A 15,154-nucleotide genomic window follows, 5' to 3' on the forward strand; every position below is an offset into this window, starting at 1 on the left:
ATGGACTCTAACATCAAAGATGGAGACAGCACAGTGGGCCACACCGCTGTCCCAGCACGAGGGAGGCAGAGGCAGGCCAGAGGATCAGCCCAGGTGTCCATGGCTACATAGCTAGTTGACCCCAGCCTATGCCACCAGACCTGTCTGAAAAGCAAACAAACAGGAAGAGGGTAAAGTATAGGGATGTGTGGATAAGTGTCTGTGAGGTAAGAGCATGTAACACCCCCCCCCCAAAAAAAACCCACAAATTGTGAAGAAATGATGAGACAAATACGGGTGATGAGGATTTCTGTAAGGTAGTAGATTGCAATCTTAAAAATGTCAGTCAGAGAACAGGCTGAGAACTTTGCAGATTGAAGGAGTTTGGGGAAAATCCAGTAGATACTGTAGAAAATGCATTATCCACGTTTGACGCCATCTGCTGTCCGTATGTGCGTGAGTATGTAGGAACTCTAATGAGTGTATCAAAGTTTTGCTCATGAACGTGTGATTTTAATTCAGGCCCAATGACAATAACAAAAGCAAAGCAGAGCCTCGACCTAAGTGGAAGCCCAGAGCCAAAGTGCCCCTCCAGACGCTGCACATGACGTCAGAGAATCAGGAGAAGGTGAAAGCCCTCCTGAGAGACCTGCAGGAACAGGATGTGGACGCGGGATCTGAGTAAAGTATCTTATTTGAATACATTTTATACTGAGAACACATTGACAGTGCAGATGCCTGTTCAGCTTTGGGTGCTAGATCAGTATGGAGTGGTTCTTCCTAATGCTATGACCCTTTAAAACAGTTCCTCATGTTGTAGCAACCCCCAACCATAAAATTATTCCATTGCAGCTTCATAACTGTAACTTTGCTGCTGTTATGATGTGCAGAATGTCTGGTATGCTGACATGCACCAGTTTGTGACCCCGCAGAACTCTGGTGTAAGCCTTTGCAACTGTACACTCTCAGCCATGCTTTAGCTGAAAATGAGGCCAAAGAAATATCAGAGCAGTTTACCCAGCGGAGGTTTTAGAGCGAGTGTGTCTCGCCCCACCCTGAGCAGTAACGCGGATTGCCTCGGTTTTTTCGCCAGGCCCTTGCTAATATGGGTTGTCGGTGCTTTGTTGAAAACATTCCAACTAAAAACCTGTGTGAGCAAGTAGGAGACTTGTTCTAAGAGCGAATATTGAGGCAGGTTCTTGCTAACGCAGCCCAGGCTGGCTTCAGACTCATTGCAGTCCTCCTGCCTCAGCTTTCCCACCCACCAACCCCCAGCAAGAGAAGTTGTTGTTGTTGTTCTTTTCTTATGGATATGGCTGGTGTGCCTGCTGCTGTCTAGCACCACTGCAGGACTGGTACCAGAAAAGGCCAGAAGAAGGGTCAGAGTCCTTGGAACTAGAGTCACAGACAATCATGAGCTGCCTTGTGGGTGCTGGAAGAGCAGCAGCCAGTGTTCTTAACCACTGAGCCATCGCTCCAGTTCCTAGATCAACCTTTAATATTGTACCTTCTGCCCAAGCGAAAGAGCTTTCACTATACTGAAATCTTTTTGTTGTTGTTGTTGTTGTTGTTGTTTTGTTTTGTTTTCTGAGGACAGTTTTTCTGTGTAGCTTTGGAGCCTGTCCTGGAACTCACTCTGTAGACCAAGCTGGGCTTGAACTCACAGAGATAACCTGCCTCCGCTTCCTCCTCCACCACTACCCAGCTCATTCTGAGATCTTAGTTGCCTCCTCTCTAACTCTGAATTTTAACTGCTCTGTGTCTTACATCATCAGTTGAAGAGGTTTGCTCATTTTTTTTATGCTTGCGAGAAATCATGAGTAGTTTTTCTAGGCTCTTTCCTGAGCAGTTCAATAAATAAATAAATCCTTTGATAGAACTAGTGAGGACCAATCAGGAGTAGAAATGTTTTGTCAGCCAGGCGGTGGTGTTATTCCCAGCACTCGGGAAGCAGAGGCAGACAGATCTCTGTGAGTTCGAGGCCAGCCTAGACTACAAGAGCTAGTTCTAGAATAGGCTCCAAAGCTACAGAGAAACCCTGGAGAGAGAGAGAGAGAGAGAGAGAGAGAGAGAGAGACAGACAGACAGACAGACAGACAGACAGACAGACAGACAGACAGACAGACCTAGGAAAAAGATAGGGATAGTATCTCCGAATAGTAGAGCAAGAGATGGCTTCTGTGGATAAGAGTGCAGGCTCTGTGTTGGCGTGTGGTCAATAGAATTAACCAGACTAGCTTTATTATAAAATATTAAGCTTTAATAAAGGTAAGAAAAAGGGGGACTTACAAAGTCAGAGTTCCTGTGAAGCACAGGAAAAACAAAGAGGAGGCAGGAAGCACACCCGTAAGATTTTATAAGTAAATATTAGCCTAAGGGGATCACACCCTACAAACAAGGTGATTGGCTGGGCTTCCCCTTCAGCTCTGGGCTTAGAAGTCTAGGGTAAAAATCTTGTTGATCCTTTCTGGGTAACCTTAGTTACTAATCCTCTCTGAGGTTCAATTGATCATTGGAAAAATGGGTAATATATAGCAGGGTTATTGAGACTCTCCGTAGAATTTGTTTCTATAGACAGCTTTACCTAGGCCTGATGGCATGTGTATACCTAGGAACTACTCTTCCCCTGATGGCATGTGTATACCTAGAAACTACTAACCCCACGACAGAAAGTAATGGCTTGCTACCAGACTAAGTTAGCAGCTGGAGAGCAATCGGGTCCCCTGTCCTTGGCTCCTTGAATTCAATTCTTAGACCCTTGCAGAACTTTTCTCTGATCTAAGTAGACATTAACGTCTAACTTGTGAAAATGCTCTGTTCTCTAGAAAAGAGATCTCTGGGGAGGAGGAGGAGGAGGAGGAGGAAGAGGAGGAGCCAGAGTGTGATGACGAGCAGTGTTGGCCGGCTGGGCAAGGGCCTGCCTTTATTCCTGACCCCATTGCTTGGGAATATATTGGCCCAGAAGAAGTAGAGTCTCCTGTTCCAGAACTTACAGTCTCACCATTTGCAGTGCAAAAACTTTCCAGGTAACCGCTTTTATCCTTTACGGACGCTGGGAGAAGTCAAACCAGCTGCGTCATGTTATAAACCCGAGTACCTTTCTGTGATATCCTGTCGTGGTGCCAGCAGAGCCCAATATGACTAAAATTGTCTTTTAGGATGGAAGGATTAGTGTCATCAAAGATGCTTTTTCAAAGTACAGACTGTAGCTGTCCACAGTTATGACTTCATATGTGTGTATTTAAGTGAATTCCACTTTAGTGTTGTAAGACTTTCTACATGACATTTTTGTCATGTTTTGCCCTCACCAGGTATGGTTTCAACACTGAACACTGTCATTTGGCCCTGAGGATTTGTGATGGAGATCTGGGGGCAGCGCTAGAGCATCTGCTGGACCAGTGTTTTTCGGAGAAATTCGGAGAGAGGATGAGACTGTCCGAGGCAGCTACTCATATAAGCTTGCATGAGTGTGTGGAGCAAAGACAGGAGGAGGCGCTTGCTCTCAGGTCAATCTGTGGAGAAAAGTTTATAGAAAGAATTCAGAACAGAGTCTGGACCATTGGACTGGAACTAGAGTACTTGACAAATAAATTCTGCGAGTCCAAGCAGAAGGGAGGTGCCAACAGTGTGCGGGACACTTCACCTGAGACCTGTAGATTTTACCTCAAAGGAAACTGTAAATTTGGATCAAAATGCAAATTCAAACATGAAGTGCCCCCAAATCAAATCATTGGGAGAGCAGAGAGAATCGTAGATGATTCTCATCTTAATGCTGACAACGATACAGCTTTTCTCTATGAGCTTGAGATTCGCTTTTCTGAAGACCACAAGTATCCCTCCCAAGCTCCCCTTGTGGCATTCTATTCCACCAATGAGAACCTACCTCTGGCTTGTCGTTTACATATTTCTGAGTTCCTTTATGGCAAGGCCTTGGAGTTCGCAAAGACCTCAGAACCCGCTGTGTATTCTCTGATGACCCTCTTAGAGGAAGAATCTGAGATTGTCAAGTTACTGACAAACACTCGTCACAAGTACAGCGATCCTCCTGTGAACTCCCCTCTGGACCCTTCCGAGACCAGGCCAGTTAAGCCTGCCTACCGCAGACCAGTGGTTCCAAGTCCTTCTTTTCTTTCAAATCAAGTTCCAGAAGGTATGTAAATGTTGATGAGGACAGGATGAGTTCAGCATTCAGAATGACAAGTTTAAAAGTAAAACATGAGGCTGGATGAGGGTCATTGACTGGTCGCCACGCCCACCCTTCACTGTGAATCCCAGCTGTGTCACTTTGTTGAGTCCTAGATAGAAAGGCTGGGCTGATGTATAAGTTTATTGCCACTGTGTAGAGAATGATGTCCTGGGTGATGAACAGAGCTGGAGAAAGGTCTGCCTTGTTCCTGACTCTGTAGACTGAGCTCAGACAGTCTCATTTAACTGGGTTTCATATGTTTACTTTTTATAGACGGTATCCATTCCTTCCTATTTTTTATTATTCTAGGCTAGTAAAAAAAATTGATCAAAATGCTGTTTTTATGAATCTTTAAGTATAAATGTATATGTAGGCCACTGGCTCTGTCCACTCTGTCACCAAGATTCTTACACCGTGAGCTCCTCTTTGGCGTTCATCAAAGAATTTACTTTCATTTATTATTGTCCGGGAAAATGCAACTTCCCATGGTTCATAAGAGTTTCCTGGCTCTGGGTAGAGATGCAGCTCAGCAGCAGGGAGTCTACCTGGCTTACCTGAAGTCCTAGGTTTGAACAGCAGCACTGCAAGAAGGAAAACAGAATTTCCTGGTAAATGTCTAAGTAGAGAGCATGCTGGGTAGTTAGCTAGGTGGACTTCTCAGCCCCTGCCTCGCTCCTGAACAGCAGCTTCTATATATGGTATTCACATGTGTCCCTGGGGAATGGCAAATTTTATGTCATGGGAGGTTTTTTGATTTGTTTGTTTTTGGTAGCCCTGGGGTCTGAACCTCTGGTTTTCTCGTAGCGGGCAAGTACCCATTCCTAATCCAATTTTTCAGTACCATTACTGAGATGTAATTTATATACCATAAAACTCACGTACTTAAAGGGTATCATTCGGTATTTTTTTTATGTTTTAGAGTTGCACAATTATAACCACTACCTGTTACCCTGAAATAAACCTGTTTTCATTAGTCCCATATCAGTTTAAGTTTGCCTATGTATGCATTTCATAGAAATGGAATCGCATGATAGGAAGCTTTTGGAAGATGGGTTCTTTCACTTAGCCTAATGTTTTCAAAGCTCATGCATGCCGTAGTATGTATTCATTCCATTTTGTTGTTGAGGGAGATTTCATTACATGGCTATACCACATTTTGTGGATCAGTGGATCATTTAATAGACATGTGGGTCATTTTATACCATTGAATTTGGGGGACACTTGCAAGTAGCTAAGACAGTCTATGTTAATTCCTTGAATTGAAAGCTTTGTTTTTGGTACACGCCTTTATCCCAGCACTTGGGAGGCAGAGGCATATGGATATCTGACTTTGAAGCTAGCCTGGTCTACAGAGTGAGTTCCAGGGCTACCTGAAGAAACCCTGTCTCAAACCTCCTCCGCCAAACAAAGCTTTGTTGTTGCTTTGGTTTATTAGCACCGTTTGTTCTAGGAGAGTAGAAATATCTAATGAATAGACTTGTTTCATTCAAGCTTCAGGCTTGCTTTGGCTCATGATTCTGTAGTTGTTACTTTGTTAGCGAGTTTCTTCCTCTCCTAAAGGAAGGACTAACTCAAAATGTCTTTTTCTTCTCCATTCAAGCTGAAAGATTATCAGAACTGGAGGAGGATGCAGATGAGGGTGAAAGTCCTACACCAATAGTGGAGAATGAAAGCTATGTGAACCTTAAGAAAAAGAGTTACAAAAAATATGAGTGGCCTGCAAAGTCAGTATATGCTGAAAACAGTAGGATCTGCAAGCAGTTCCGGCTGAAACAGGTACTGTACAAGGGCCAGCGCCACCTCCCTGAGGTCTGGATGCAGCAATTCGGAATGGGACTTTGGCGGCCCTTCCTCCCAGCTTCTGGTTCTCTCTGGTGGTTATAAAACTCCTCTCACCCCTTCCAGCCTCTAGCCAGCCAGCCAGCCAGCCAGCCAGCCAGCCATTTTTTCCTTTTCTCTGCCGTGCCCCCCACACTCCCCTAACCCCTCCATCCCTGATGAGACTGGGTTTCTATGTAAAGCCCTGGCTGTCCTGGAACTCACTCTGTAGACCAGGCTGCCTTGAACTCACAGAGATCCGCCTGCCTCTGCCTCCTGAGTGCTGGGATTAAAGGTGAGCACCACCACCACTCGGCTGGGTTTGTTTGTTTTGGCCTTTTAGAACAAAATCTTGCTATATATCACAGGAATGAGCCACCTCCCCCCCTCCCCCCAGTGGACAGACTTTACTACATGCTACTGCAATTTACTATATGCTACTACAACTTTACTACATGCTGCTGCAACTTTTTTACATGCTACTGCAGATTTAGGTACATGTGCTAGGTGCATTGAGAACACTCCTCAGCTAGCGAATATCAAATGCTGTGTGTATACCAAATGGTCTCAGAATCTTTGGTGCAATAGCTAATTTAACATTTGAAGGGAATATTAATACTGTGATTTACATTAGAAAATCCATGTTTAAGAGAAGGGGAAAAGACTCATATGCCATTTTGTAGACTCAGGATAAATAACGTCCCTGAGGTCACATAGATAGTAAGTGGTAACAGAGATTCAAGCCCGCTGTCTCGAAAGGCTGTGCTGTTTTCACATTGACATGAAGATTGTTTTAAAAGAAACTGTAAGTAAGTTTGGGGGACCCAGTTGGATGTAAGGCAACAGTTAGTTATTGAATTTGTGGATTAGATTAACTGATGATGTCTGAGGACCCTTCTGTGATTTTTATATTTTTATATATTATCAAATATTTACTATAATGCCAATAGATCATAAAAATGTATATAATAATACCGTAAAGAAAACAATAGGAAACCAGACAGTGGTGATGCTTGCCTTTAACCAGCACTCAGGAGGCAGAAGCAGATGGATTTCTGTGAGTTCAACCAGGACAGACTCCAAAGCCACAGAGAAACCCTGTCAAGAAAAACCAAAAAAGAAAGAAAGAAAGAAAGAAAGAAAGAAAGAAAGAAAGAAAGAAAGAAAGAAAGAAAGAAAGAAAGAGGAACAAGAAAAGTATGCCTCGCTGGGCGGTGGTGGCGCACACCTTTAATCCCAGCACTCAGGAGGCAGAGGCAGGTGGATCTCTGGAGTTCGAGGCCAGCCTGGTCTACAAGAGCTAGTTCTGGGACAGGCACCAAAGCTACAGAGAAACCCTGTCTCGAAAAACCAAAAAAAAATAAAGAAAGAAAGAAAGAAAAGAAAAGTATGCCTTTGCATGATGCAGGAAATGATAATAGTATAATTCTATATTGTTCCAGAATATAGTAAATTATTTTTTCATTTAAAATTTATTTTAGTTTTAAAGAATATTATTATTATTCATTTGTGTTTTATCTATGTGAGTTTATGTGTACCACATGTGTCCAGGTCAGGTACCTTCATAGATCAGAAGAGGGCATTGGATCTCTGGAGCTAGGCTTAACTGATGGTTATGAGCCACCTGATGTGGGTGCTGGGACTTGAACGCTGACCCTCTGAAAGAGCAATACAGGCTCCTAACCACTCAACTGTCTCTCTAACTCTATTTTATTTTTAGTTGACACAGACATACTTGTATGACATTTTAGTACATGTAGTAATAAGAGCAGCGGGGCTACGTCCCCAGCACCCGGCCGCCCGCATGGCTTGCTTATGCCCCGAAATAATTACACGGAAACTGTATTCTTTTGAACACTGCCTGGCCCATTAGTTCCAGCCTCTTATTGGCTAGCTCTTACATATTGATCTAACCCATTTCTAATATTCTGTGTAACACCATGAGCTGGCTTACCGGGAAAGATCGTAACCTGCATCTGTCTGGAGTGGGAGAATCATGGCGACTGCCTGACTCGGCTTCTTTCTCCCAGCATTCTGTTCTGTCTACTCCACCTACCTAATTTTCTGTCCTATTAAAGGGGCCAAGGCAGTTTCTTTATTAACCAATGACCTTCCTCCATCAAGTACATGTATATGTATGATTAGTGCTTGTCATATCTGTCACCTTAGACATTTATCAATTCTTTGGGAACATTCAAAAAATCCTTACATAGCCATTTTGATATATGCAAAAAACAAAAAGCATTATTTTTAAAGACAGGGTCTCTAGCCCAGGCTGGCCAGAACTTACTGTGTAGCACAGAATGGCTTTGTTTTCCCACTTCAGCCTGAGCTGTGCTAGAGAACATTAGAAGTTTCCCTCCTAGCCAACCCTGTACTTACTAACTGTCCACCCTCCATCTTCTCTTCCCCCATAGGATTAGCATACAATGCCGTGTTCGGAGTACTGACTTATAGTGTGAAACTGATTTCCGTAGTTATGGTGAACGGCCAAACAGAAAGCTTTGGCAATTGCTCCTATTGTTGATATGGTGTAGAGCTACGCTATCTACTGCAGCAGCTCCTAACCAGCTTTGACCATTTACACTTACTCATTAAGATAAGTTCGGTGCCCCAGAAGAGCTTCCTGCATGTCAAGGGCTCAGTAGCTCCATGTGGCCAGAGTTACTGTATTGGACAGTGCATGTGTGGACACACAGGTTTTATTGCAGTGTTGACGGAAATATTCCCATTGGGAAGCGCTAAGCAAGAGAAGCTTATACCTTTCAGTTTATTTAGATAGGAAGATCATTGTGATTTCGCTGCTGGCTCAGCAGCCGGCCTGCTCCCCTGCATTCAGGCTGCCGTGTCTGAGCCATGAGAGCGAACTGCTAAAGAGGAAGCAGGAGGGGTGCAGCTCGTTGTGGGGCGCTGAGTGGAGTTCTGTGAAAGGCGACCACACGTAACTCAACCGCTGCCTTCTCCTTGACTTTTATTAGATGTCCAGACAGTTCTACTCAATTCTGCAAGAGAGACGAACACTGCCTGCTTGGGAAGAAAGAGAAACAATTCTTAAACTGTTGAGCAAGCACCAAGTGGTTGTCATAAGTGGTATGACTGGGTAAGAAAGTGCTTTACTTCCAACGCGGCTTTAGTGCACACGTTGCACGGGGACACTGGCACCGTAACCAGATCAACGTAGAAACAGCTGTGCTGATGCTGTCCGCACGTTTGTTCTCGCTGTCAGGTATTAAATGACACGCGTGTAGGCGGTTGTCGTGCCGCTTCTGTAGTCTCAGGGCCACGCTCCAGAGCAGCTCTGAAGTTCATCTTGTAGATTGCGCCTCTGCCTCGGGAGCCCTTTACTGACACGGGGCCCGTTGTGAAGGCAGAGCTCTGGCTCTTTTCTAAGGACTTGAAAGCAGCGTGCCTTCTGCATTATCCAACTTTCCCTAAAGCACGTTGTTTTGTTTTGTTTCATTTTTTCTTTTTAGCAACAACTTAAGTAACATGTTTTGTTTTGTTTTTTTTTTCCTGTTCCATACTCTCACTGGAAAGAAGCCTGCTTGTCCCGGGCAACTCTCAGGCTTAATTAGTTTTATTCAGGGTTGTACAAAGAACTCTATTTGTGCTGAGACTCAACTAAGATCGTAGTAATTTTATATCTTCTGGTTTCTCATAGTTTTTTATTTTAGTTCATTTATAACCAAATCAATCTACATCAAAGAGAAGACTATGAAACGTTGTTGGGTGGGGGGAGACAGGAATTGTGTGTACAGGTGTCCAAGCTCATGAGTAGAAAGGCCATCGGAGGATGTCAGGTGGGCTGCTCTAGCACTGTCTGCCTTAATCCCTTAACAAGGTCTCATTGAACCTGGAACTGGACTGAAGGCTAGCAAGCCCCATTGTCCACTGATCCTCTGTCCCCCCTTACAACACTGGGTTACAGAAGCATGCACAATCATGTCCAGCTTTTCCCCTGAGTACTGAGGATTCGAACTCAGGTCCTCATGTTGCACAGTAAGCACTCTTACCCCCTGAGCCATCTCTCGAAGCCCCCTAGAATACTTAGATCATAAGCTAATTCTGTTTTTCTTTGGAATCTATATCTAGAGTTCACATCCCTAGAGGCATTTTTAGCTCTTACTTGTGTCTTTTCCATGGCCCTCATTTTATAAGTGATATTAGACTATCATTTGAGGCCCCTTTCCTAGGATTTACTATGTCTGGGTTCTAAGTTGGTGGTAGCACTAGGCACTAGCTGATCAGCCTGGCTCTCTCTCGTCAGCTTTAGATCCTTGTTGCCGCGATTGCTTTGTTAACTAGCCCTTGAAAACTTCATTTTAGGACTCCTTTGTTTTGACATGCAGATGTGGAAAAACCACACAGATTCCACAGTTTATTCTGGATAATTCTCTGCACGGGCCACCCGAGAGGGTGGCAAACATCATCTGTACCCAGCCCCGACGAATCTCTGCGATCTCTGTTGCTGAGCGTGTCGCTAAGGAAAGAGCAGAAAGGGTGGGTCTGACTGTGGGATACCAGATCCGGCTGGAAAGTGTCAAGGTGTGTGTGCGCTGCTTACTTGCTGGTCATAGGAAATCAGTTTTCAGACATAAAGAATTTGGGGGATCTGGATACTGACAGGCAATTAGGGATATGGACCTAGAGTTTATTAACTTAACAATCACCTTCAGTGAGGTTGGAATCCCTTGAGGAACATTCTGATGTAGGAACTCTTAGCTGGTTGCACCGAATATGCTCTATATAGGCTTTTTATTTTTTTAAACCTTTTTTAGATTTATTTTATTATATATGTGTGTGTTATATACATACATAAATGTTTTGCCTGCTTGTATGTCTATGCACCGTGTGCTTGCCTGGTGTTTGCGGAGGCCAGATGAGGGCATGGAATCCCTGGAACTGAAGCTATGGATGATTGTGAGCTGCTATGTAGGCGCTGGGACTCAAACCTGGGTCCTCTAAAGCACAACAGTGCTCCTAACTGCCAAGCCCTCTCTTTAGCCCTGGCTTTTTATTCTTAATTAGCAGAAGTGATTAAACCTGTATTAAACCTGAAGCAAATGTAGATTTAACTTAAACTTTAAAGAAATGTTTCATAACCAAACCTGGTGGTGCACACCTTTACTCCTAGCAGTTGAGAGCAGAAGCAGAAGGATCTCTGTGTTCTAGCTATCCTGGTCTACATAGTGGGCTCCCGGACACCTAAGGCTATATATATCCACCCTATCTCAAAAAAACAAGCAAAACAGTTTTAGGTGTTGGGTTGCATTTTTTTTTTTGAGAGTCTTAAAGTTTTAATATGAGGCAGAAGAAGGTGTATGTTGACCTTAGCCAGAAGCTATAGTTACTATCTCATATTAAATAAAATTGCTGGTGGTTCTAAAGTTCATTCATACTTATTCAGTTTGGCTTGCCAATAGTTACTTTTTCAAAACCTCACTAACTGTAACATTGTTCTCTTCTGTGTCAGTCCTCGGCCACCAGGCTGCTGTACTGCACCACTGGCGTGCTGCTGAGGAGGCTGGAAGGAGACGCCACCTTGCAAGGAGTCACCCACATCATTGTCGACGAAGTGCATGAGAGGACAGAAGAAAGGTAAAAGGAAGGTTTCCATGGACACCCTCTCCTGTAAAGCGAAGACATGGCTGAAGAACTGTCCCCTGCTTCCAGCTGAGTTTCATAGACTAGTGGTGAGAGAGCCTGAGGATGCTAAGTCGGAGGGAGGAGTGCTGTCTTGATCGCCAAGGTCTGTGGTGCAGTGGTTGCAGAGTGCATGCCCATCACTAGGACAGCCTCCTAGGCGCCGTGCCGTGTCCCCAGGGTTGGTCCATATGTGCTTCCTCTGTCCTTTGGATCATCCGTAAGTTTATAATGCCAACTTCTGGTGCCTAGTGGTGTGGTAGTTGCTGGGGATACAAACATAAGAAGTTCCTCCTCTATCTTCATAGTTTGAGATGAAAAAGAAATGAGAAACCACAAAAAATGACAAAATAAGATGGTCAGAGACCACATTTCTGAAGAGATGACATTTAAATCGTAAGCTGCAGGATGAAAGGGCATCCCTCTAACACTTGGGACAAAGACAGCACAGATGAGAATTCTGCTGTGGGAATGGACATGATGAGGCCAGAACTGAGGAAAGCCAATATAGTTGAGCAGTAACAAATGAAAGAGAAGATGACAGGGGAAAGAGAAACAGGAGCCAAATCTTCAGAGGCCTTAAAAATCATAATAAGGCATTTGGAATTTATTTTATTTATTTATTTTTCCAAGACAGGGTTTCTCTGTAGCTTTGGAGCCTGTCCTGGAACTAGCTCTTCTAGTCCAGGCTGGTCTCAAACTCACAGAGATCCGCCTGCCTCTGCCTCCCAAGTGTTGGGATTAAGGGCGTGCGCCACCACCGCCCGGCTAGAATTTATTTTAAAGAATTAGAAATCATTAAGAAACATTTTTAGGATGGGCAATAATGGTACACACCTTTAATCCCAGCACTCAAGAGGCAGAAGCAGGCAGATCTCTGTGAGTTCGAGACCAGCCTGGTCTACAGAACGAGTTTCAGGACAGGCTCCAAAGCCACAGAGAAACCCTGTCTCAGAAAAAAAAAAAAAAAAAAAGCTGTGCGAGAAGAACAACAAAGTAGTAGAGAAGAAAGGTTGGAGGAGCGAGGCGCCTTCCAGAAAATGCTGTTACGGATATCCTAAGACCTAAAGGAAACTTGTCAGACTAAGGAAACTGAAAATGCCAAATTCTGAAACTGATAAAAAAAATTAAAGCAAACAAGCTTGAAGATTTAGCCAGCAAAAGAGCTAAACAGAAGGGGAGCCTGGTAGCATCCTTTAATCCAAGCTCTCGGAGGCAGAGGCAGGTGGGGCTCAGCCTGCCTGGTCTACAGAGTGAGTTCAGGACAGCCAGGGCTACAAAGAGGAAACACTGTCTTGAAAAACCAAACAGAAAACATATGAATGAAAGACTACCTGCTACTTTATTAGAAATCTTTTGTTTTCAGATGGTGTCTTATAGAAAGATGTATTTATTCTGTAAGTTAATAAATATTCATTGAGCACTCGGTGTGCCATGAGCATGGGAGTAGTGAGTGACAACACACCCCCAAGTCCTTGTCCTTGAGAGTTTGCATTCTGATTGTTAGGGGAGCTTAATAATGAAGTAAATAAGTAAAATACAAAGTATTAAGTTCTAAGAAGGAACGAAATACATGGTGGGATGTAGGTTCATTTGAAATGTTAATAGATTAGCCAGGAAAGGCCTTGCTGAACATGTGTTTTGAGTAAAGACTTGAAGGAAGTAAGGGACCATCTGTGAGAATGGTTAGCAGAAACTCATTCTGGCAAGTTACTGACGTGCAAAGACCCTGAGCTGTGTTCCTCAAGGACAAGAAGAATGGAGTCCTGACTCTTAGTAAGAGCAGCAGGAAATGAGGGTGGATGCGGCCGGCCATGTCACCGAGAGCCATGTTAGTGAGCGCTCACTGAGAGCTCCCTGGAGGACTTGGAGAAGAACGGCACACTGGGGTTGCCATTTGAACAGAAACAGGCTCTACCCTGTTGATGAGAGTGCAGGCAGCTTCGGGCTCTCGTAGACCTGTGCAGATGACTTGGAGTCCTGCTCTCCTGCAGCATGCATCACTCCATAAGTACAGAAGGGTTTGTGCTTTGGTTTCCACTAACCGTAGGCTTGGGAGTGTTCGTTCCTCATCTAGACCTCTAGCTTAGACTTTTAGCAGCTGCGTGCCATTCCGTAGACCGGATACTGCTACCGTTTGCCATTTCCGTCACTTTGCTCTTACAAACAATGCTATATGAAAATCTTTATATGTGTACTTTGTATACCTGTAGATATAAAGAATCAGAACGATCAACTTCAGCAATAAATCCCATCTGTATTTTGATCGGCCTTGCACTGAATTTAGTTGAAGAGAACTGGTGTTTTGTATTTTTAAATTCAAACTGTTCACAACCAGGACTGAGACACAACTAAGTTTTACATTTCCCTCCTAAGTCTTAAATGCTCCAAATACACAAAAGTCGTTAGTTCTCACATGTTGCATGTGTCTGACCCACGGGTGTCTTTTCTTGTCTCTAGTGACTTCCTACTGCTAGTTTTGAAGGACATTGTGTCGCAGAGACCAACCCTCCAGGTCATTCTCATGAGTGCAACTCTGGATGCTGGGCTCTTCTCAAAGTATTTCAGCTATTGCCCAGTTATCACTATTCCAGGTAACCAAAGCACACTGTTCACCAGTCTCGTTCTGTTGCTGTGCATCCCTCTAAGTAAGCAAGGGTCGCTACTTCAGAGTCCATTGTAAACAGGAGGTATTTCTTCCTGTCTCTAGAGAAGAGGTTCGTTCACAACAAAAGGTCCATTGTAAACAGGAGGTATTTCTTCCTGTCTCTAGAGAAGAGGTTCGTTTACAACAAAAGGTCTCAATGGAAAGCAGCCAAGGAGGAGGTCACTTGTCCACTTGCCAGATTTTAATTTTGTGTGTGGCCTTTTAAAGTCCTAGTTCTTAGGGTTTCTAGCATTCTGTGTGTTTAACATCAAAACGTATGTTTTCAGGAATAATCTGTTGTTATTAGGGGAAATATGCCTATTTATACCATACTTGTTCACTCATGGATTGTGCTAAATCTCAGATACTGGTCCCTCTGGAGACAGGAAGATGGACAGTCTGTTTGCTTGTGGTGCTTTCTGAGCCCGGGCTTGTCCTTCTACCATTGATTGACCCACAGGGACAGTTTGGAAACGCCGACTGAAGTAATGCCATTATTGGAGCTTGTTTTGCAAGTGGCGACAATCAAAGAGAAAGCACACGCTGGGTCTGCGATACAGTGCTGGATGTTTCGAGTCTCTGCGTGGGGAGGGAAGAAACAGTGTGATGGGTTTTTTAAGTCCCGTTAGGAATTATCATTCCCTTACTGCCCACTTATGTTCTCTCTGCTAGTTAGAACTTACACCTACAAATTTCTGTCATCAAAATCTTTTTAAGAATATTTTTAAGTTGGGTGTAGTGGTGTATACTTTTAACTCCAGCACTCAGGAGACAGAGGCAAGGGGATCACTTTGAGTTCAAGACCAGCCTAGTCTAAATAGTGGGTTCCAGGACAGCCAGGGCTACGTAGAGAGACCATGTTTCAAAAGACAAATAACAAA

The 15,154-nt window shown here is 43.9% G+C and overlaps 1 protein-coding gene across 2 annotated transcripts in view; it reads left to right on the forward strand.

Annotated features, from left to right (window-relative positions):
• Dhx57 (DExH-box helicase 57) overlaps positions 1-15,154 on the forward strand; it is a 55,766-nt gene that overhangs the window by 9,715 nt on the left and 30,897 nt on the right. For both annotated transcript variants that reach the window (XM_057765145.1, XM_057765153.1), the window contains exons 3-10: positions 502-660; positions 2,805-3,005; positions 3,291-4,129; positions 5,766-5,941; positions 8,962-9,083; positions 10,333-10,528; positions 11,457-11,581; positions 14,087-14,220. In XM_057765145.1, coding sequence (XP_057621128.1) covers positions 502-660; positions 2,805-3,005; positions 3,291-4,129; positions 5,766-5,941; positions 8,962-9,083; positions 10,333-10,528; positions 11,457-11,581; positions 14,087-14,220 — 1,952 coding nt within the window. The remainder of the gene's footprint in view (positions 1-501; positions 661-2,804; positions 3,006-3,290; positions 4,130-5,765; positions 5,942-8,961; positions 9,084-10,332; positions 10,529-11,456; positions 11,582-14,086; positions 14,221-15,154) is intronic.

Source organism: Chionomys nivalis, chromosome 1 (genome assembly GCF_950005125.1).
Source record: "Chionomys nivalis chromosome 1, mChiNiv1.1, whole genome shotgun sequence".
Taxonomy (NCBI): Eukaryota; Metazoa; Chordata; class Mammalia; order Rodentia; family Cricetidae; genus Chionomys; species Chionomys nivalis.